Here is a 23,015-nt window from a genome sequence, read left to right on the forward strand (position 1 = left end):
AAAGTTCCTTACCCCGAATCCTGCCGAGAAGACACCGAGGAGGCAGCCCGAAATAAGGACGGGGGGTCCGTTGGTCGGTTTGTTTCAACATAAAGACCCACAGGGAATTTATTCAATCCATCGTCCTCCTTTGGGAATGCAATGATGAGAAAGCGGCATTCTTGGCTTGGCTCTTAGCATCTCTTCTCCTCTCTTTTTCTCTCTTCCTCTCTCTTTTTCTCTCTCTTTCTTTTTTTTTCTTTTTTGTTTTTATATATATATATTTATATATTTATGACACGGAGAGACACACAAACTTGGCAGGAAACGAACTCCTGAACGACTTAAAATGACTCGCATGATGGGAGAGGGCCCGCACAATGATTGCTGGGTGGGTGGGTGGGCTTGCTTTAAACACAGGGGGAAAGAAAAAAAAGAATCTACAGAGGGGTCGGGTTCTTTTGGGAGGGGGTGGCCCCCGAGGTGAGAGGTTTCTCTCGCAACGAACACACAACATGTCACACGTCACTTCCACATGTCTTAAGAGGCCTCCTCGCGGCGCTTGCTGACCGACCCTTCTCTCTCCTCTTCCCCCCCCCCCCCCGTTCTCCTGCCTGCTTCCCCCCCTCCCCACAGAGGTTTTCCTGGAATATAAAATAAAGAGCTCAGGAAGACACCCCCCCCCCCGAGCGACTCTGTGACCCCTCCCCGGCCCATCCTTTGCCCGTTCGCTTCTTGTCCGTTATCCAACAGTGAGAGTGTCAAGTTAGGAATCTTTTTTTTTTTAAAAAAAAAAACTCAGCGGCTTAATCTTTCTTCTTCTCTTCTGCCGTTTTCACCGGGACGGATTCGGCGATGGGAGAACCCCCTGAATTGGCGACGGGGGTATCTCCGGCTCCTCTCTCTGTCGCCGCCTCGTCAGGGCTGTCGGCGGGAGCCTCGGCTTCAGCCTCAGATGGGGCGCTGCCGGCCAACACTGCAGGGATAGCGTCCGGCTGAGCAATGCTGGGCGTCGCCGTTGTCCTTCCGGCGGGCTCCTCCCCACTGATGCCGAATTCGTTGACGCGGCTTGGATCCACCCGGTAGATCCACCGTTGGTAGAGGTAAATGAAGAACACGACATCTGGGGGAAGAGAAAGGAGGGAGGGATCAAATAGTGATCTAAAACCAGGGGAAGAGGATTTGAGCAGGATCTTCTTCTACTGCCATTCCTTAAAAGATGGTTTTTGAGACACAGCAGGCACACAAATGCACACACACAATACAATACAATACAATAGCAGAGTTGGAAGGGACCTTGGAGGTCTTCTAGTCCAACCTCCTGCTCAAGCAGGAAACCCTACACAATCACAGACAAATGGCTATCCAGCATCTTCGTAAAGTCTTCCAGTGTTGGGACATTCACAACTTTGCTGAATGGGAATGGGAGGAATTCACATTTGTTTAATAAATGGGGTTTCGCTGGGGACCAGGACTCTGCCTTGTGCTTTTGGGGGGAGCCCAGGTCAGAAATACCATTTGATGGGTGTAAGGAAAACAACCTTGGGAGAGGGAGGTTACCAGATTGCCAAATGGTTACGCGGGGCAGGGGAGGAACGGCAGAGACCGCGAGAGAAGCCATTACCGTCGCGAAGGCAGCCTATCCTGTACATCATAGGCATTTTGATGACGAAGGCGAAGAGGTCGTCGATGAAGGTGTTGAGGGCCTTGTAGGTGAGCATCCTCCAAGGTAGGTGAGCCACTGACTTCAGCTTGTAGTTGATGAAGAGCTGAGGCGTCATGGTGATGAAGCCTGGTAGGGCGAGAGAGACCAGCGTCCTCGACTTACGACCACAACGGAGCCCAACATTTACACCCTTGTTAAGTGAACTCCCTGGCTGAGTGGGTTTTATGACCCTTTCTTGCCCAGTCGTTAAGGGAATCCCTGCGGGGGTTTATGCGAGTGGCAAGATTTGTTCAGCCACTTTTTTTTTTTAGGGCTGCTGTAACTCTGAACAGTCACTAAATGAGCTGTTGTAAGTCAAGGGCTGTAAAACTGGAGAGGGGAAAAATGCCATTGAATTGACTGAGATGGAAAGGGAAGGATTCTTTCATCTAGAGAGCTGTGGTGGCGCAGTGGTTAGAGTGCAGCACTGCAGGCTAACTCTGCCCACACTGCCAGCAGTTCGATCCTGACTGTTCCATCATTCCGAGGTCGGTCAAATGAGGACACACCAGATTTTGGGGGGGGGGGGGGCGCAAGAGGCTGAGTCTGTAAACCGCTTCGAGAGGGCTATAAAAGCACTAGGAAGCGGTTTATAAGTCTAAGTGCTATTGCTATTCCTTCCTTCTTTTCTCCCCCCCTCCCTCTCTCACACAGGTTGACTCAGCCTTCCAAGGAGGGCAAAATGAGGACCCAGATTGTTGGGGGGGCAAGAGGCTGAGTCTGTAAACCGCTTCGAGAGGGCTGTTGAAGCACTGTAAAGCGCTATATAAGTGCTACTGTTCTTCCTTTTCCCCTTCCTTTCTTCCGCCCTTCATTGGTGCACAGTGGTTACAATGGAGTATTGAAGGCTGTCTCTGCCCAATGCCAGGAAGTTGATCCTGGAAGGCCTCAGGGTTGACTCAGCCTTCCGTCCTTCCGAGGTGGGTCAAATGAGGACCCAGATTGTTGGGGGGCAAGAGGCCGACTCTGTAAACCGCTTAGAGAGGGCTCTAACAAAGCACTGTGAAGCGGTATGTATGCCTAAGAGCTATTGCTATTTAGAGTACCTCAAAAGGATTGGCAGGTGGGAAGCCAGGCCTGGGAGGTGGGGGTGGGGGAAGCTGTCAGGGGTCACCCACCCACCACTAACTCACCAAAGGTCAGCAGGAAACCATAGAGCATGCTCAGGATCCAGGAATACCAGCCCTTGTGTTCCATGTAGAGCAGGCTGTATACGGCGTAACAACCCAGCAGGGGGAAAAGGATCCAGGAAAGATACCGAAAGGCCATCTGTGAAGGCAAAGGAGGGTTGAGGACAGGCTGGGGGAAAAAAGATCAAGCATACCAGCATTTGGGGAGCAGGGAACCCACCCGGGAGCGCCTAGGGACTAGCTGCATGAATCAGTGTTTGTTGAGGGTCCCCAACAGGCAACATCCACCATAGCATTTCTCCATCTTGACAGAACTGGGAAGGCGGGTGGACTTCGACTCCCATGGTTGGCTGGGGAATTCTGGGAGATTCATGGTTGTCCCAAAGGTGCTTTTTTCGAAAGGCAGCTTGGCCTTTTGTTTTTGTTTTCCCTCGAAGACGTTTCGCTCCTCATCCAAGAAGCTTCTTCAGTTCTTGGATGAGAAGCGAAATGTCTTTTGAGGGGGGGGGGGGGAGGAAACGTATCGCATTTTTTCGAAGTAGAAGACGCACCTTAGTTTTTGGGGAGGAAAATAGGGGAAAAAAAATATTCCTGCCTCCTAGGTTTCATCTGTCTAGCGTCCTTAGCCTGGTCAGCTTCAGAAGATAAGGGTGCTGGTTTTGAGCGCCCATGTTTTTTATCCCCTGGTTTGGGGATAAAAAAACAGCTTCTGAAGCACAGCTGATCATGGGAGGGAGCAGCAATGAGAAAATGGCAGTTGGTCTTACCTGAATTGCAATTTTAGCCGTTGGGGCAGGAGGGTCCCAGTTGTGGGGCTGAAAATCCCGAGCCCACAAGCTTCACAACTGAAGCCTCCTGCCCCTCACTCCGGATAAGCCGACAAGGCACGAAGATTGCTTCACTTGCGAGCGCCTCAATAGGGCTGAGAAAAAGCTTTAAAAAAAAGCTACATTCGGAGTATAAGACGCACCCAAATTTTCAGTCTCTTTTTTTGGGTGTGTGTCTGTGTGTGTGTGTGTGTATAAAGTGAGTCTTATACTCCAAAAACACAGTAAGTCCAGTTGGCCTTTTGGAAGAGATCCTTTGGGACACCCATCTCCAAGTTGCTGAGTTTGAGAAATGATACGATACAATGCAATACAATAGCAGAGTTGGAAGGGACCTTGGAGGTCTTCTAGTCCAACCCCCTGCCTAGGCAGGAAACCCTATACCGTTTCAGACAAATGGCTATCCAGCATCTTCTTAAAGACTTCCAGTGTTGGGGTATTCACAACTTCTGGAGGCAATTTCTGTTCCACAGATTAATTGTTTTCACTGTCAGGAAATTTCTTCTTAGTTTTAAGTTGCTTCTCTCCTTGATTAGTTTCCACCCATTGCTTGATGACAGACTGGAGGGGGGAATACCAGCTATCCTGAATACATGGGAAGGGTTCACACCCGTGACGGCTTGAACTTACATCATCGTAGATTTTGGTCGACGATTCAATGTACGTCGATTTGTCCTTGAACGTCAAGCGTGGGAAAATCCCGGCAATTTTGTTCTCGCGATCCAGCTGTTGGGCAGCATCAGAAAAACGGGACGGAAGAGAATGAAGGGAGGGTTAGATTTTGAGACACCGGACTGGTTGACCAGCTGTATTCCCTTCCCAGCCCCCCCCCCCCCCAGTGCACTGAGACTACAATTCCCATCATCCCCAATCACCATATGCCCATGATGGGCTGGGAAAGGATGGACTGTAACCAGGAGAGGGTTGGGAAAGTCTGTCTTACTAGAACTCCCAGACTCCTGGTGATTGACCTAAAGCAGGGGTGTCCAAACATGGGAACTTTAAGTCTTGTGGACTTCAACTCCCAGAATTCCCCAGCCAGCCATGCTGGCTGGGGAATTCTGGGAGTTGAAGACCACAAGTCTTAAAAGTTCCCAAGTTTGGACACCCCTGACCTAAAGTCATCCAGCCAGTTTTCATGCTTAAGGCAGGACTAGAACTCACCATCTCTTGGTGATTGGCCCAGCTGGCTTCTGTGCCTAAGACAGGATTAGAACTCCCAGTCTCCTGGTGATTGACGTAAAGTCACCCAGTCAGCTTCCATGCTTAAGGCAGGAGTAGAACTCACCATCTCTTGGTGATTGGACCAGCAGGCTTTTGTGCCTAAGATGGAACTAGAACTCCCAGTCTCCTGGAGACTGACCTAAAGTCACACAGCTGGCTTTCAGGCCTAAGGCAGGAGTTGAACTCACGGTCTCCTGCTTTCTAGCCTAGTGCCTTAACGACTAAACCAAACTGCCTCAATTCTTCTTCAATTCTTCCCCTTATGAAGTAGTTATATAGCGATGTGTCCCCTTCTCACCCGGACATCCATCACTTTCGTGATCTTCCAGAGGTCAATGAGCAGACCGAAGAAGACGCTGACTTGCACCACGAAGTTTGTTTCGTTGTCCAGGATGTAGAGGAGGACCACGAGGGACTGGAAGACCCCGAAGAAGACCGACCGAACGGAAAGGCCTTCCAGAGACTGCCTGCTGTTCCAGAACTGAATATCTGAGAGAAACACAAGTGAGGTTGGAAAAGGAAGAGATTCCCCCTGCACACCGTTTGCTCCGCAGACAGGGGTCCTTTCGACTAGAACAGTGTTTCTCAACCTTGGCGCCTTTCAAGTCCTGCGGACTTCAACTCCCAGAATTCCGCAGCTGGAGAATTCTGGGGGGTTGCAGTCCATGCCTCTTCAAGTTTGCCAAAGTCGAGAACTTACCGTTCTTAAAAGCAAGGAACTCAAAAACGCTGTGCACAATGGAGACGACGATCGTCAGAGCCAGCAAATAAGGGTTCGTTTCTAGCAAAGCCACCTAGAAGAAGAATAAACCAAAGAGGTGTGAGACCACATGAGAAACAACAATATAGATCAGGGGTGTCCAAACTTGGGAACTTTAAGACTTGTGGACTTCAACTCCCAGAATTCCCCAGCCAGCATGGCTGGCTGGGGAATTCTGGGAGTTGAAGTCCACAAGTCTTAAAGTTCCCAAGTTTGGACACCCCTGACATAGACCTACCCAAAAAAAAAAAAATCAGTAACAAGGCACGAGCATCGAATGGACTCAAGACTCGCACCCAGATCCCCAGGTCGGAGGACAATACCCTGTCCTACTTTTGATTTATTAATTCTTTTGTATTTTGCCTGTATTATTTTTACAAATAAGTCAAGGTGGTGAATATATCCAACGCATCTCCCTCCTCCTATTTTCCTCACAACCCCGGGCTGAGAGAGAAAGAATTGTCCAAAGTCACTCATGCCTAAGTTGAGACTAGAACTCACCGTCTCCTGATCATCGGCCTCAAATCACCCAGCCTGCTTTCATGGAAGACTGGACTAGAACTCACCATCTCCCACTTTCTAGCCTGTAGTGATGGCTAACCCTTTTGTCCTTGCGTGCTGAAATCGCGTGCCCACACCCACAATGCAATGCACCTCCCTGTGCATGCGCGCATGACCTTCCAGTGCTCTGCCTTCCCAAGCATGCGCAACACCCGCCCCCCCCCTGAAGCCTCCTGGGACCAAAAATGGGCCACGGATAGGGTACCACACCCCCCACACTCCTCCCAGCCCCTGCGCATGTGCCCCTCCGAAAAATCAGTTGGCCTGCGGGAGGCGGGCACGGATGTGTGGTTGAGCTGAGCAACGGCTGACGTGCCAGAAGAGAGGGCTCTGCCTACCACAGGTTCGCCATCCCGCCACTAGAGTCTAGACCCGTGATGGCGAACCTATGCCACGCGTGCCACACGCGGCACCCGGAATCCTCTCCTCGGCCACGCAAGCTGTCACCCAGATCAGCTCCACCACGATGCGCTCACACCTCCCTCCGGGCAGCTCATTTTCGGGTCCCTGCCGGCATGTGGGAGAGGCGCAGGGTGCGAGGGAGTACGCAGTGGGTACGAGCCCCCCCCGTGCCCCATTTTAGGTTCCCAGGAGGCTTCAAGGAGGCCTGCTAGGCCCAAAATGGGGTGCAGGAGGGGGGTAGCGTGTTGTGCACCCATTGCACTATGGGTGTGGGGACACACTTCCAGCACACGAGGATGAAAAGATCGGCCATCACTGCTGTAGACCAAACTAGCTCTCTTCTTTTTCCAGAATTGCTAAAACCTCCCTGTTCAGTTTTTCAAGGCAAGGATTCTCGATACCCCTTTGGAGTCCAGAGCCTGGGGTCTCCCCAGGTGTATGCGGGGGCTGGTCTTCTCCACCGCTCACCTTGACCGAATCCTGCTCCTCGTCGGACTGTCCGTACAAGTCCTCCCCGAGGAAATTCCAAGGAGATTTGCTATTCTGGGCGGCGTAGAGCTGCCACCGCCAGAGCGAAAGCGGGCAGTAGGAAAGGCGGAAGGGCAACCGTTCCACGGTCTCATTAATGGGGTAGTAATCCTTTTGCAGGTTCCAGTAGTCGTTGAAGTAAAGGATGGGGTAGTAGTCGCCACTCACGGCGTCAAACTTCACATCTGGAAAGAAACAAGCCGGGAGCGTCGCGTCAGGATCCAGATGCCGCCAGGACAGAAGGGAGACCAGGGGGAATTAAGGAGACATTTTCTGGACAGGGAGGACGATGAAACCAGCGGAACGACTTGCCTTCCGACACTGTGGGGCTCCATCAGGGGAGGCTTTTAAGGGGAGGCTGGACAGCCACTTGTCTAGCATGGCACAGGGTTGGATTAGATTACAGGGGTCACCAACTGGGGGTCCGTGAGAAAATTTTGGGAGTCTGCAGAAAAACTATTTGCATTTTTTATATGGCACTAAATCAGAGGTCCTCAAACTATGGACCCTGGGGTGGATACGTGCAATGAAGGCTTGTGTTGCTGCAGGGAGTCTCTGCCTTTGGGGTCTTTTTGTGGGGGTTGGAGGGGGGAACAAATTCTGACTTGGGGTCTGCTTCGGCCTCCTGGTGGGGGGCTTTGGGAGAAGGCTGGGGGGAAGAGCTGCTGGTGGCGAAGAGCCGGAGGGCCTCGTTCCAGCGGGACTGCAGCATGGGCTGGAACTGGCTGACCATCTCAGCCCGCTGAGCTTCCAGGCACCGGTACCTGGCCTTGCACCCCCGCAGGTCTTCCCTCTGCTTGGAAAGCCCATGCTCCTAGTCCTCAGTGAGGTGCTTCTGCTGAGCCTCCTTCTCGGTCAGATCCAATTTGAACTGAGCTGTTTTGCCAACTCTTTCTCCTGGGGGCTGCTTAGCTCCAGCAACTGCTTCCTGTTGGGGTCCTAAGGAGCCCAGGTGGGGAGGCGATGAGTGGCGGGAGGGGAGGGGCAAGTAGAGGCTGGCGAGGCAGCCCTTGACGTGGGTGGCATTGAGTTGGCTACGCGCACCCAGTCACATGACCACCTAGCCATGCCCACCCAGCCGGTCATTAGGCAGATCATATTAGTGGTCCGCAGGATTTAAAATTATGAATTTAGGGGTCCCTAAGGTCTGAAAGGTTGGTGACCCCTGGACTGGAAGACCTCCAAGGTCCCTTCCAACTCCGTTATTCTGTTATTCAAGAGCATCCGAGAAGGGGAAGCCCTCCCCCCACTTGTCACCAGAGCAACTCCGTAGGTTCGGAATTATTTGAAGCCTTACATTGATCCAGGGGGGGAGGAACGCTGCCCTTCACCCACGGCGTGTGGTCATCCACAATGTTGATGGTGAGGTTGGGGTGCCAGTGCGAGATCACCTCCACGGGGCCGAAATCTTCAGCTCTCTGCAAGAAAAGCACGAAGGCTGAGTAACGTTTCTACGGGTGGCGGGGATATGTGTGTGTGTGTAGGAAAGAGAGAGAATATAGAATAGAACAAAGAATAAAGTAGAATATCGAAGAATTAGAATAGAATAGGACAGGAATAGGAATAGAATATAGAATAATTAGAATAGAATGTAGAGTAGAATAGAATAGAAAATAGAATAGAGTAGAATGTCCCCTTCTATTCTAATTCTTCGATATTCTTATTTTATTCTTTGTTCTATTCTATATCCTATTCTATTCTAATTGTTCTATATTCTATTCTATACATCCTATTCTGTATTGTACTGAAACTGCCCTTACTACACCGTGTTGTATCCTATGCCAGCTTGTCAGAGAGAACCCAAGAGATCTAACCGCAGGCCCAGCTAGTCCCGTCTAGGGTGTTTCCCGGAGTTGTGGTGGGAAAGGCCCTGGTGCTTTTTCCAGGTGAAGTACACAGGTGTGACTCCATCTGTATGCACGAAGCGTAACCTGAATACCAGATCTTCTCTCTCGGTCTCGCTTTCGCATATCCAGAGCTCTGTCAAGCAGTCCCAAATGGCTAGTTTTCCTCCCCATCTTCTGTTACCTCATAAGCACCATCAAACCTAGTCTCTGGTTTCCAGTGATGGCCAGTTGCCAAGGGGCCACTACTGGGCTCACTTATCTTTCCAAAAGGCCACTAAGCCTTTTTCCACAAACTGCCCAGGGGAGACAGTTTGCAAAGTGCCAGATGTTTTTCCCCCCCCCCCCAGTCTAACAGTTTAAATGAAACTCTTTTATTTCGTTAAACACCGAAAGGGGAAGAGGGCCTTTGAATCCATTTTGCTTCTTCCTACCTCCCCGGTTCTCTTCTTTCATCATCTTCTTTTAACGACCCCATAATGCCCAAGTAAGAGGGTAAGAGTCTCGGCAACTGAATGGAGTTAGCAGTGTTTTACTGGCCAGATGCCCTTCCTGTCACCAATGCAGAGTTTTGTTCAGCGGATATATTCTCAGTGTGACAACCCAGAGAGAGAAATATCTGCCGCTACCTAGGATCGAACCCACAGCCTCTTGATTTTGAGGCGAGAGCTCCACCTCTAGGCCATCGTACCACTCCTATCCCCCTGTTCTCTTACAGTGTGGAAAATATGAGGAGAGTTTCTGGAATTCTACTTCTCAAAAGAAAGTGGCAGGCAGGGGAAGATTGTGGCTCTTATTGCGGGAAAATCCCTCAAAAGAGCAAAGGAATTCTGCAGGCAAACTATCATAGGGGTAAAGATAAAAGTTCCCCTCGCACATATGTGCTAGTTGTTCCTGACTCTAGGGGGCGGTGCTCATCTCCGTTTCAAAGCCGAAGAGCCAGCGCTGTCTGAAGACGTCTCCGTGGTCATGTGGCCGGCATGACTCAACGCCAAAGGTGGACGGAACGCTGTTCCCTTCCCACCAAAGGTGGTTCCTATTTTTCTACTTGCATTTTTCACATGCTTTCGAACTGCTAGGTTGGCCGAAGTTGGGACAAGGGGAGCTCACTCCATTTACACGGCGCTAGGGATTCGAACCACCAAATGGCTGACCTTTCTGATCGACAAGCTCAACGTCTTAGCCACCACGTCCCTTTAAACTATCATAGTTCCCTCCTTTTTTTGCAGAGGCCCAATTCCATCCAGCAGCTGGAGACTGTAAAGCTGAGGAGGGAAGAGCTGTGGTGGTGGGGGGGAAATTGGGACTTTGAAGAAGAAACAAGAGGAGGAGGAAGTATCAGAGAGGTCACATTACTTTTATCATTTCGGGATCCGCTTCGGTTTCCCCAGTTAGTAAGTTCTTGGTTTTCTGAAAGCGTCTGCGTTTGTACTTATTGATCACTGCAAATAAAAACAAAACAAACAGGAAAAAGGTAAAGTTTAATCTGGGTTTGATCACTTTGGCATAGTGGTTAAAGCACCAGGATAGAAACCAGGAGATGGTGAGTTCTAGTCCTGCCTTAGGTATGAAAGCCGGCTGGGTGGCTTTGGGCCAATCACTAAGAGACTGGGAGTTCTAGTCCTGCCTTACGTATGAAAGCCGGCTGGGTGAGTTTGGGTCAATCACTAAGAGACTGGGAGTTCTAGTCCTGCCTTAGGTATGAAAGCCGGCTGGGTGAGTTTGGGTCAATCACTAAGAGACTGGGAGTTCTAGTCCCGCCTTAGGTATGAAAGCCGGCTGGGTGGCTTTGGGCCAATCACTATGAGATGATGAGTTCTAGTTCCACCTTCACATGAAAGCTGGCTGGGTGACCACAGTTGGAAGGAAAGCTTACTTCGAGACGTGTGAACCGTGGCCAGGCGTCGGTAGAGGTTCTTCTGTTTGGGATCAGGATGGAACCCACTTTTCGTAAAGTACACATGGATGTAAATGGACCCGTTGTGTTGGACGCTCTGGAAATCAGAAGGAAGTCATTGTGAGCATAACTTACACGTCCCTCTGGCAGGGTGGGGGGGGGGGGAACTCACCCGTCCGGTAACAAAAACTGTGAAGGGGAGAAGCAGAGGCAGAACTTGTGAAAAGGCCCAACCGCCATCCCTCGTTCCTGGCTGCAAGGACTTATTCCCAACCACGTGAAGAACGCAGGGCTTTAAAATGTCGACATAACCCACTTGATTTTACAAACTTTTTTTACAGGGGTCGTTAAGGAAATGACACCGTTGTTAAGCGAACACTTGCTACGGGCTGGTGTTGCTAAACACCAGATGTAAATGCTGGATTTGGGGTTTGTTTTTTTTCCAGGAGGCAACTGGACTTTCTTGTGTGTTTTTTTCTTTCTTTTGAAGACGTTTCGCTTCTCATCCAAGAAGCTTCTTCAGCTCTGACGGGATGGTGGGGAACGGAAGGGTTTGGACTCCTTGCAGACAGCTGGTCCTTTGGCTTCTTCTTAAGGGAGTCGTTGAAGCACTTAAGACAGGGGTGTCCAAACTTGGGAACTTTAAGACTTGTGGACTTCAACTCCCAGAATTCCCCAGCCAGCTGGCTGGGGAATTCTGGGAGCTGAAGTCCACAAGTCTTAAAGTTCCCAAGTTTGGACACCCTTGACTTAAGAGGTTTTAACTGTCTCCTCGGGGTCACCAGAGTCATGCAAATGGGTGGGGAGCACATGTCCCCCATCCCCCGTGTCCCTTCCTTGTTGACGACAGGCACAGGCCGTTGGGGGTGAGCCTGTGTTGTCTGCATCTCAAACTGAGCTGCAAATGGGTCCTGTAATCTGGAACCTGGGGCAAAATCCATTCATGTTCTCACATCATTTGAAGGGGGCTCATCCCAAAGTGCATAGCTAAGAGAACAATGGAGATTCTCAGTCATGCAGGTCATAGTTTGTCCCAGTTGCCTCATGAAAGAAAGAGCTCTGGGACAACCATGACCTGGATCAGTGGTCACCAACTGGTCGTCTGCAGAAAAATTATTTGCACTTTTTATATGGCACTAAGTCAGGGGTCCTCAAACTACGGACCCCCGGACGGATAAATGCAATGAACACTTAAGTTGAGGACTGTCTGTAGAGTCATATACAGGTAGTCTTTGACCTACAACAATTTGCTGAGTGACCGTTTGAAGTTGCAGCGGCACTGAAGAAAATGACTTATGATGATTTTTCACACTTATGACCGTGGCAACCTCCCGACAAGCAAAGTGAATGGGGAAATCAGAGTCACTTCGAAACTGTGTTACTCATTTAACAACAATTCACTTAACAAATGTGGTGAGAAAAGTCATAAAACGGGGCAAAATTCACTGAACAAATTTCTCACTTAGCAACCTAAATTCTGGACTCAATTGTGGTCATTAGTTGAGGACCACCTATGGAGTCAATCATTTCCCCCTCTCGCATTAAAAACCCGCCATTTGGTAACCGCTTTGGGACCTGCTTCCTTGTGGTGGGAAAAACGATTCAACGGAGCGCTTGGAGCAGAGAGAAAACCCCAGCTGTCAGTACATTGTGGCATCCATCCACCCACCTCCGGGATTTCCAACTCGGTGTAACGCTCGTAGCAGCCATCCGCATTCTCTCCACTTGTCCAGTCTCCGTAGACGAGATCTCGCTGTTCCCAAAACAATGCTGACGTTGTGTTGAAGTCGGTAAAGTGCTCGTGTTCGGATATGAAGACGTGAAGATCCTGCCGGGAAAAGACAAGAAAAAAAATAATTCATGACATTGAATTGGAACCCAAACTCAAGGCTGGTGTTGTGGCCTGCCAGTGGCCTCCGCTGACGGCAGACTCAGGCGATGAGGAGGTTGGGGAAGGGCCATTTCTGGAGTCTGGGGAAGGCTCTGATAGATGCTCAGCATTGGAAGCAGAGACAGACCCGGGGCTGTCCGATATTTCCCAGGAACTGGAGAGGCAGCTGCCTTCGGAAACTGAGATAAATGGGGAGGGAGAACAGCTGGAGACTGTTCCAGATGTGCGTATACGCAGAACTGTTAGGAGAGGAGAACAACTGAGGAGCTGGAGTCGACTCGGGAAGCAAGGCTCACGTGGACACTGAATGGCCCCTCCCTGGCTGGGAAATAAATAGAAGGGGAATGGTGGTCGTAGGAGACAACTGTTCGTATTTCTGAAGATTTTGGCCATTGCGTTTTGTGCCTCAGAGAGACTGCTTGCCAGAACTTAATTTCTTTTTGGGACAAATTCTGAATCAGAGAATTTCAGTCCTGGAGCCAGAGGAGGAGCCTATAGCTCCCCTTCTCCACCAAACTGTCAAAGTCCGACTTTAAACCCTTGGAAAATCCAGAATCAGGATTCGGCTATCCTTACCATTAAAGTGTCCTTAGGGAAGAGATTACGGCTTCGTGCACTGGGTGCCCCGCCGGGGGTGGATGGATCCTGGGTTGTTGGCCCACGACGAAACCAGCTACTGATGGCCCAGATAATAAAGATTCTGGAGAGGAAAAATAAAATGTTGACATTTACACGTTTTAAAACCAACTTTTCCATCGAGAGGCAGTGGCCAGACGGGGAAACCCCAGAGCCATTCAGACTGGACAAAGAAGTCCTCAAAAGATAAACCTTTCATCAACCATCTTAAACCTGGTTGGGCAACGTTTTTATTATTCTCAACTCGAGGATCTAATATGGGCAGTCCCCATAGACTTACGGCAGTTCATTTAGTGACCGTTCAAAGTTACAACGGTGCTGAAAAAAGTGACTGATGACCGTTTTCCCACACTTACAACCATTGCAGCATCCCCCGTGGTCACGGGATCAAATTTTGGAATGCTTGGCAACTGACTTGTATCTATGACAGTTGCAATGTCCCAGGAGTTGTGTGATCCACCTTTTGTGACCTTCTGACAAGCAAAGTCAGTAGTGGTTAAGGTACCAGGCTCGAAAGTGGGAGACTGTGAGTTCTAGTCCGTTCTTAGGCATGAAAGCTGGCTGGGTGACTTTGGGCCAATGACCAGGAGATGGTGAGTTCTAGTCTCACTTTAGGCATGAAAGCCAGCGAGAGGATTTGGAGCCAACCACCAGGAGACTGGGAGTTCTAGTCCCACCTCAGGCATGAAAGCCAGCTGGGTGACTTTGAGTCAATCAACAGGAGACAAGGAATTTTAGTCCTGCCTTAGGCACGAAAGTCCCTCCCTCCCAGCCTCCCCACCTCGCAGGGTTGTTGTTATGAGAAAAATAAGAAGAGGAAGGTGTGATGGATATTTCTGCCACCATCTCTGTACAAATAAAGGTGAGATAAATGAATGTTTCTTCCTATCCCTTTGCGATGGAAGCTTCACCCCGAGTCTAATCTATATTAAAATCTATCGTGTTCTCGGATTCTCCATCATTTCTGGCTGAGGATACATCTGTGGCAATATCCGCAGAGATGATAGAAGGGGAGATACCATCCCAAAACTGAAAGTGCTGTTATCCTTTGTGGTTCGTTGCACTAATAACCTCCCATGTTTAAAACTGGGGTTGAAGATAATCCACAAACTGGAAAGACAAAGCCACAAAGTTGCGTATCAGTTTCTGATGTTCAGAGTCACAAGTGAAACCTGAAAACCAAGGAGGTCCTGTGTGCGTTGCCAGCTTGGACCATCTGTTGAATCATAACGGTATCTTGGTTTCTTCGCTTAACAACTATGGCAAGAAAAGTCGTAAAACAGAGCAAAACTCTCTGAACCAATGCCTCCCTGAACAACAGAAATTGTGGGTTCAATTGCAGTCGTACGTCGAAGAGTGCCTGAATATATTGTTGTGGCCCGCCAGCAGAGCTGGCAGCAGATTTGGACAATGAGGAGGTTGGGGAGGAACATGGGCCAGTCCTGGAGTCTGGGGAAGGCTCTGATCAGGGCTATGCATCGAAGGCAGAGCTGTGGCCAGGGCTGTCCGACAGTTATCAGCTGCCTTCAGAGTCAGACATCAGTGAGGCAGAAGAACAGCTGGAGCCTGTTCCCAGTGTGCACATGTGCAGAGCTGCCAGGAGAAGGGAAGAGCTAAAGAACAGAAGTTGACTTGGGAGTAAGGCCACAGGTGGATGATGAATGGCCCCTCCCAGAGGGAATAAAAGAGGAGCGAAAGGGGAGTGGAGTTTGCAGGAGACCATTAGTTCTCTTCATTGGTTCATGACTCTCCGAGACTCCTTGCCACGTTGTGCAGGTATCGGCCTGTCAGCTCTCCAAGCCAGAGAAGGTCTGTGACTGTAAATCCTCCCTTGAAAGACTTTGCTGGATGTGAAGGAGCAGAATTCACAGTAAACTAATAAAAGGGTTTTTTGTTGGGACCAGGAGTCTGCTTCAGGCTCTCGGGAAGCCTCGGTCAGAACCTATATCTTCTATTCTACGATGTCCTCTATTCCTCCCTGCTTAAAGTGGGCCATAACATTTTTGGACAATTTTCAATTGAGTGTGAGATGAATTATTATTTGAATTTTAAAGCGATCCGTGGATTCATTTAAGCGATGAGAAAGGAAGCCCTGCCAAATTGCAGCCTTCTTTGCAAACTCATGAATTGGGAAGAAACGGTAGGGCAACGTTGGTCCATAATAGGGAGAAAGAACACTTCGAGGCTGGCACGGTTCCAATTTGATTTGCACTTATAGATTGAAACATGCAACAGCTTCCTCATTTGGATGTTTCATGCGTGGCTGGCAACCTGGGGTGCCAAAGCATATTGCTGAGGTAGCTCAAGAATGCCATTTAAAGTAATAATTTTAATAAAGGCTTTGGAAGTAACCTTTATGTGTTTTCCCACTGGGTCACCTTGATTTTCAAAGATTCCACTGTCCTAGAATGGATTGGCTCCTACTTATAGAGGTAGTCCTCGACCGACCACCACAACCGAGCCCAACATTTCTGTTGCTAAGCTAAACATTGATTATGTGACTTTTGCCCCGTTTTACAACCTCTCTTGCCGTAAGTCAATCCCTGCAGTTGTTAAGTTGGTGACACGGTCATTAGGTGAACCTGGCTTTCCCTGTTGACTCTGCTTGTCAGACGGTCGCAAAAAGGGACAGGAAGGCCTGGAGGAACGTTGTCCACGGAGTCGTGATGGGTCGGACACAACTTTGCAACTAACAACAATTCAATGAATCCACGCTTGGCAAGCTAAATAGGAAGCACCTTTGTTTTGTTTGCAAATAATAATAATATTAAAGATTTTCAACTACCAGCAAGAACGAGCCCTGACATTTAAAGAGCGCCTGTCATTTCAGATCCATGGTGGCAGTGCCTGTCAGTGGGCATCCACTCACCTGCTGCCTGCCACGTCCCTGACCTTGTTGTGTGCCTGTTGCATCACCAGCTGTCCCATTATAGTGAATGGGACTGTCGGTGAGTCAACGGAGAAGCTGCTGCGGGACAGAGATGACAGTTGCTCTTTCAAAATTACGATTTAAACCGAGTCGGTTTCAAGCAAGGCTTTATTACTAGTGGTTTTAATCGTGATTTTAGATCGTGATTTCAATCTAATCCACCCTGAGACCAACGCTGGAGTTAACTGGCTCTCTCTTGCATATAATGCACAGCGTGAAGACAAAGGCAAAGGATCCAGAAAGGGGCGGATTTTTTTTTTTACCTGAATAAGACTCCTTTGATGATTTGCCAGGCATTCGGAGCTTGCTGCTGGGGCTGGTTCGGCTGCTGAGTCTCCACGACCCCTTCGCCGCCCCCCGCGGTGCCATTGCTCGTCACTTCCTTTAGAAGCAGGGCAAAAGAAAACAGAAGATTAAAACAGGGCATCACAAAAAGCCCCTGGCCACAAGAAATGGGATTCCTTATTCGGGGGGAGATTCTGGGCTGGTTTCAGATTCAGGGAGGCCTTTGCCCAACCTTATCCCTGGATTTTAATTCTACGGTCTACAGCAAGAGTAGCCAGAGGTTAGGGATTTATGACCAGAATTTCTATTGCTAAATGCTGATCCATTATTTCATTATTGCTCTGACGATACATTGATGTTCATAGGATGGCAAATTTGCTTTTCACTCCAAGCACAGACAACTGAAGAAGCTTCCATTAAGTTGTTTAGACGCCTTGCCTGATGTTCATGATAACGTAAGGCCAAAGCAGAGGCCGAAAACATTACGCGCGGCAAGAGAGGTTTTCTCATTGGATAATCAACCCACTTCATCTCCTGTACGTTGCTGTGAAATTGGGGGTGTTATTCCTTTGTGAACCTCACACCACTTTTGCCGATGACTCTCATTGGGCCTTGCCTTCCCGGCTAACCAGTTTGGTGAGATCTTTCCTCTCCTCCTAAATACGACTTTTGGCTCTGACCTTATTTGCAAATATTAAACAAGCCTCAATTCTACTACTATATACTAACCTCCAACGGGGAAAGTTGTCCAATTAATCCCACCTTTGACCTGTATTTTTTTAATAAGTGACTAAACGTATCAGGAAGTTATGCAACAACAGCAATAAAATTACAACCATAGGGACTTTTCATTGATGTTTTATATACACACACCCCCCTTTAGGGAACAGTTTTCAGTAAAGGGTGACCATATATCTCACTGCAATTATCCACACATAACCATTTATAAGCAACTCACTTCTAAATGTGAAGATCAGATTTTCAATTAACTAAGTAATTGGGGTCTTAAATTTGTCTTTTTACTGTTGAAGGGCTAGCTAATTTGCTAGGCTGGAAATCTTCCCCTAAAAAGTATTAGATTGGTCTGGAATTTAGTAGGCTTCAACTGTGTGTTTTTACATAGCTACAGTTGCATTAGGATTCATTTTAGGACTTAATTTTATTACCATTTGGGAATCAAATAAAGCATTAATTTTTCAAATGTTGAATGATACGATTTGCACAACACCTACCTAAATTATATGACTTGTTTATAACTATAGGAAACTTTCCAATGTTAATCCCATTTTACAGATTATCTTCCAGATTCAGTTTATGCTCTTAATCGACACTAAGGGCACACTAAATCAATAAAATTAACTGAAAAACAGAAGTATTTGAATTTATCTTTGGAATAGGGTGAAGGTCAACATTCACCAGGTAAGGATTCCGAACCCTTTCTCAAATCTTACGTTTCACCCCAATTAACAGAGGGGAAATTAAGACTCTGGCTCTAGACTGAATAGTTATTAAAACTACTCGATCTTATGCAAAGGCCAGGATTGACATTCAAGGTGCGATTATCCTTCACATCTGAAAATAGAAGAGAGCCAGAGGCAGATTGCAACCTGAGAAGATTAAAGTGAAAGCAGAGAAAGTGATAAGGAGAATGAAGGAGAAGTAGATGAAAGCATTCAGGTAATAAATGCTCCAGGGGAATCCCGAGGCCCATTGTAAAGATATAAGGTGAAGAAGGTAATTCCTTGCATTTATCCTGTTTGAAGCAGTTGGCAACCAGCAGCATTCCAAGCCCTGTTGACTAAATATTGATAAAAAGAGAGAGAGAGAGAGCAGTCCTACAGGATATACCTCCGCCCTCTGAATCAATGGCTTTTCTGGAGGACAAAAAAAAAAAAAGTAATTTTCCACTGTTAAGAGGAGGGCTGCCTGAATGTGTGAGCGCTGTTTGACTGAAAGATTTCATTTTGGAGAGGCGAGCCTGGAGAAATAACTCAGGCAGGGACTTTACCACCGCACCAAGCCTTGATTCTCAACTGCTGAGATACAATAGAAGTATCTTCTCCAGAAAAGGGGGGAGGGGGGAGGGGGTTGCGGTGGGAAGGAAAGACAAGAGGACTGAACCAGGCCTCTCAAGGCAAACAATACTCTCTTTGAATGAGCATTTTTTTTTAATAGTGGCTATTTATTAGCCATTTTTGTCTCTTACTACATACTAGTATCCCCTGGTACACAGCTCAAGAATGGCTGCTGTTGACAACAATGAGCATTTACAAGGAGAAAACAGCGTCTTGTTTCTGGTCACCAGTTTAGAAAGCTGGATTAATTTTTAAAAAAATAATAGAATAAGTCTCACTGGGGAGCAAGATGCTTGCCACCTTTTTAGAAATCACGTGACAGAGGGAAAGAGGCTGGTTTCTATCATCTAAACCAGGTTGCAGGTGATAGTTCAACCAGGGCAGGAATCTTTGCAACAGGTATCCTCCCATGGAGGATACTACAAAGCAAAATATGCTGGAAAAGGAAGAAAGCGGAAGGATATTTGCCTGGAAAAGAGGGAGGGGAACCTGTACCTAGCAGGGAGGCCAAAAGTCAATTCCCCAAAAGAGAGGAAAGAAAGATAAGTAAAAAAAATCTGCAGCTCGAAAGGAGATGTTAAAGCAAACAAACACCCGTAGTATTTTTTCCTCTTCTGGTGAAAGGAGAGCAGTAGCAATTAATCCTGGCTAAATGTTGATGCCCATGGTGGTACTACTGAGAGATAAATGCTTTAAGGATTCACCTGGGAAGAAAGATGGAGGAAGTTACAGCAGGGGTCTCCAACCTTGGCAGCTTGAAGATATGTGGACTTCAACTCCCAGTATTTCCCAGCCAGATGATAGCTGGAAAACTCTGGGAGTTGGAAATCCACCATCTTAAAAGATGGCTGGGGAATTCTAGGAATTGAAGTCCACCCATCTTAAAAGAGGATGGCTGGGGAATTCTGGGATTTAAAGTCCACAAGTCTTCAAGATTCCAAGGTCAGAAACTCCTGAGATATCGGTCCATAACTATGAAAGCTGTGGAGCAAATAGAAAAAATGACAGGACACAATTCTGTCTTCATGAATTGAAGAGGTGTGGGGGCGGAGTGGGGGGGGGGAGAAGCCATTGACTAAACCTCGGATTGAGAAAAAGGAAGTTGACAATCCAGAATGGAGAGTATTAGGAAGGTGGTCCTTGACTTTATAGCTGATGAAATAGGGAGGCCAAACCATCACATGATTCATGGTTGTCCAAATTGGCCATTCAGTTCCATAAATAGCCCTTGGCCCAACAATTCGTGAATCATCCTATTTCCTCCGTGGCCATTGCGAAAATGAAATTGAAACAGTGACAGGACTCAAGCTCCCTTCTAAATTGTGTGGATTTTTTTGGGCGTTGTCAAGTTTCTGCATTGGTTTGCTTGGTATTTTTACTGTTGGATTATTTTATCGTTGATTATTTTACTCTTCTGGGGTGTTTCTCTCTATTGAATTGCCCAGAAAGCAGAGTGGGATAAAACAAAAATTAGATTAGTGATTACCTGTAACCAATAAATCCGTATACAGGTAGTCCTCAAGTTACGACCCCAATTGAGCCCAAATTTTATGTTGCTAAGAGAAACATTTGCTAAATGGGTTTGTCCCATTGGACAGCTTTTCTTGCCACGGTTGTCCAGCAAATCCCTGCAGTAAGTAAATTAGCCACAGGGTTGTTAAGTGGATCTGGTTTTCCCCATTCACTTTGCTTGTGAGGAGGTCACAAAAGGGGATCGCAGACGCCGGGGACCTGCTGTAAATGTGAGCCAGTTGTCAAGCATCCGAATGCAAATCCCGTGACTGTGGTGGGGATGCTGCGACAGTCATTAAGTGTGAAAAAACGGTTATAAGTCACTTTTCCCCCCAGGGCCGTTTAACTTTGAATTGTTGTAAGTTGAGGACTACTTTTACGGCACCAAATTCCTTGGAAGGGACGAAATCCTTCGGATCCAGTCAATTCCACCCGATCCAGGTAGCTGGGATACCTGTCTCCTAATAAATCCTGTTTTATTTCACTGTCCTCGTCCCCACATATACACACCTCCATTTTCCTGGCTGTGTGTTTAGCCAAATAGGTTTAAAATTGGGGAGGGGGTGCCCAAAATGCTGCCCCTCCCCCAAAATCAAGACGTCTGAAAAGGAATTCTTGTCTATATAACCCTTTCTGGAGACCTTGGGACTACCGTTCCCAGAAGCCCCCAGTAAGCATGGGCAACGGCCGCCTGGGCCGGGGATACTGGGAGTTGTAGTCCCAGCCCCCCCTTCCCCCGGAGGGGCGTCTAGCAGAGGCCGGGGGGGGTTCTAGGGAAAGGAAGGCATCCTGACTTGTAAAGAGCCGGGTTGCTGAATGAAGGGGGGGTGTCGTGGCGGGGGCTAATGGAGGCCGTCACGTGATTCCAGGGAAGGGAGGGGCGGGGGGGAGAGAAAGGAAAGTACCCCGGGGGGCGAGTGGAAGGTGAAGGCCGGGACTATCGCACCACGGGGAAAGGAGGCCGCCCAGGATGGATACCCTAAAAGAAGGGGAGGGAAGGCAGAAGAGCCCCGCCGGGGTTACCTGTCCATGACCGGCTGCCGGCCCTGCGGCCGCTACCACCTCCGTCTCCGGCGCCGCCATCTTGCTGCGCCGTTGCCTGGTGGAATTCTCGCGAGAGTTGCCTCTCTTTCCCAACTCCCGTTCTCCCCCCTTTTTTTTTGCCCGTCACGTCGCCTCGCCTCCCCTCCCACCTCCTGGAGGCGGGGCCCGTTTGCAGGTACCGTAATGGCGAGAGAAGCGGCGAAGACGATTACCGTATTGATGGATGGATGACTGCCTGCCTGGGATCCTGGCGGCTGAGGGAAGGCGAAGGAAGGTCGGTGGCCTCTTTCCCGCTTTTAGGGGGGTCCGAGGGTTTCCCGAGGGATCTGAGACTCGGAGCCAAAACTCCGTAAGAGAAGAGCCAAGAGTTTTCTATGGGAGGGGTGCTTGGTGCTGTCTGAGTTGGATGCTTTTCCTGCAGACGTCTCGTTACCCAGCTAGGTAATGTCATCAGGGAATCAAGGGAGTGGGATTTGCAGGAAAGAGGAGGAGGAGGACTATAGCATCTTTGGTGCCCTCTGAGCTTATTTGTTTTCCTGCAGACATTTCATGACCCAACTAAGTAATATCATTAGTGCTAGAAGGGAATAGGGTTTGTGGAGAAGAAGGAGAAGAAGAAGGAGAAGAGGAGGAGGAGGAAGAAGAAAAGGACTGGGGGTGTTACGTAGTTTGGGTAATGAAACCTCTGCTGCAGGAAAAGAAGCTCAGAGAGCAGCAAGGACCCCTCGTATCAATCCTGAGCTACAAATATTCTCCTTTATTAGTTTTCTGTACGCTCAATGTCATCCATCTAGGGGTCATCCAGACATCTGCAACCTGGATCTGCTAACTTTCGATCTTGCATCCATACCCACTGAAAGTGTGACCCCGACATATTAGTCAAAAGCCAGTTGATTGCTGTCACGGTCAGAAAATTTCTCCTTATTTCTAGGTTGAATCACTCCTTCTTCAGTTTCCATCCATTATTCCTTTTCTGGCCTTCAGGTGCTTTGGAAAATGGCTTGATCCCTTCCTCTCTGGGGCAGCCCCTCAAATACTGGAAGACTGCTATCATGTCTCCCCTGGTCCTTCTCTTCCCTAGACTAGCCAGGCCCAGTTCCTGCAGCCGTTCATTGTATGGTTTAGCCTCCAGGCCCCTAATCATCCTCATTGCTCTTCTCTTCATTTTTTCTAGAGTCTCAACATCTTTTTTATAACGTGGTGACCAAAACTGGATGCAGTACTCTAGGTGTGGCCTTACTAAGGCTTTATAGAGTGGTATTAATACATCCCTGCCGGGAGAGGAGTCCCTGCGGGGAGAGGGGGGCGGTATATAAATTTAATAAAACTCAAACTCAAACATCACTTGATCTTGATTATATCCCTCTGTTAATAAAATTTAGGATTGCGTTGGTTTTTTTGGCTGCTGTAGGACTCCCTGTAACCTTGCTTGATCCATCCACATGGGATGCTTGCCAAATAACCCGAGGCCTGGAAAAACATTCGCATTAACTGGAAAAGGCGCTTCCTTCTCATGAAGGCAAAACCGAAAATAAAAGCCTCGAGCTTTCTGGAAGGGAAAATTGCATTGCCAAGTACCCTATGACTATCAAGTGTGATTGGACACATTCCTTGTGTGTCCAATCACACTTGGCCAATTAAATTTATTTATTTTATTTATTTTATTAAATTTATAGACGCCCCCTCTCCCCGAAGGGACTCAGGGAGAGTCCTGTCCTACATTCTCTTCTCTCCTCTCTCCTCTCCTCTCTCCTCTCCACTCTACTCTAATTACTCTACTCTCTAC

General features: G+C 48.3%; 1 protein-coding gene across 1 annotated transcript; it reads right to left on the reverse strand.

Moving 5' to 3' along the window:
• Positions 1-74: 74 nt before the first annotated feature.
• On the reverse strand, positions 75-21,353 carry CLPTM1 (CLPTM1 regulator of GABA type A receptor forward trafficking). The gene is made up of 14 exons (XM_081962545.1): positions 21,209-21,353; positions 16,577-16,695; positions 13,325-13,448; positions 12,527-12,685; positions 10,837-10,954; positions 10,317-10,402; positions 8,414-8,534; positions 7,057-7,301; positions 5,566-5,659; positions 5,164-5,354; positions 4,272-4,367; positions 2,818-2,953; positions 1,604-1,771; positions 75-1,102 (listed from the first exon to the last, which is right to left on the reverse strand). Exons 1-14 carry the CDS (start codon positions 21,266-21,268, stop codon positions 786-788), a joined length of 2,034 nt encoding a protein of 677 aa, XP_081818671.1. The 5' UTR covers positions 21,269-21,353; the 3' UTR covers positions 75-785.
• Between the last annotated feature and the right edge of the window lie 1,662 nt (positions 21,354-23,015).

The sequence above is a fragment of the Natrix helvetica genome (genome assembly GCF_964273705.1).
Source record: "Natrix helvetica genome assembly, chromosome: 9".
NCBI lineage: Eukaryota > Metazoa > Chordata > Lepidosauria > Squamata > Natricidae > Natrix > Natrix helvetica.

Bases quoted from the DNA above. Each gene is read 5' to 3' on its own strand.
- CLPTM1 (XM_081962545.1), bottom strand. From the start codon at position 21,268: ATGGCGGCGCCGGAGACGGAGGTGGTAGCGGCCGCAGGGCCGGCAGCC. The intron at 10,955-12,526 runs GTGGGTGGATGG...TCTGATTTCCAG, and splicing joins CCGAGTTGGAAATCCCGGAG to AGCGTCCAACACAACGGGTC. The intron at 2,954-4,271 runs GTAAGTTCAAGC...TTGCCTTCACAG, and splicing joins CGACCAAAATCTACGATGAT to ATGGCCTTTCGGTATCTTTC.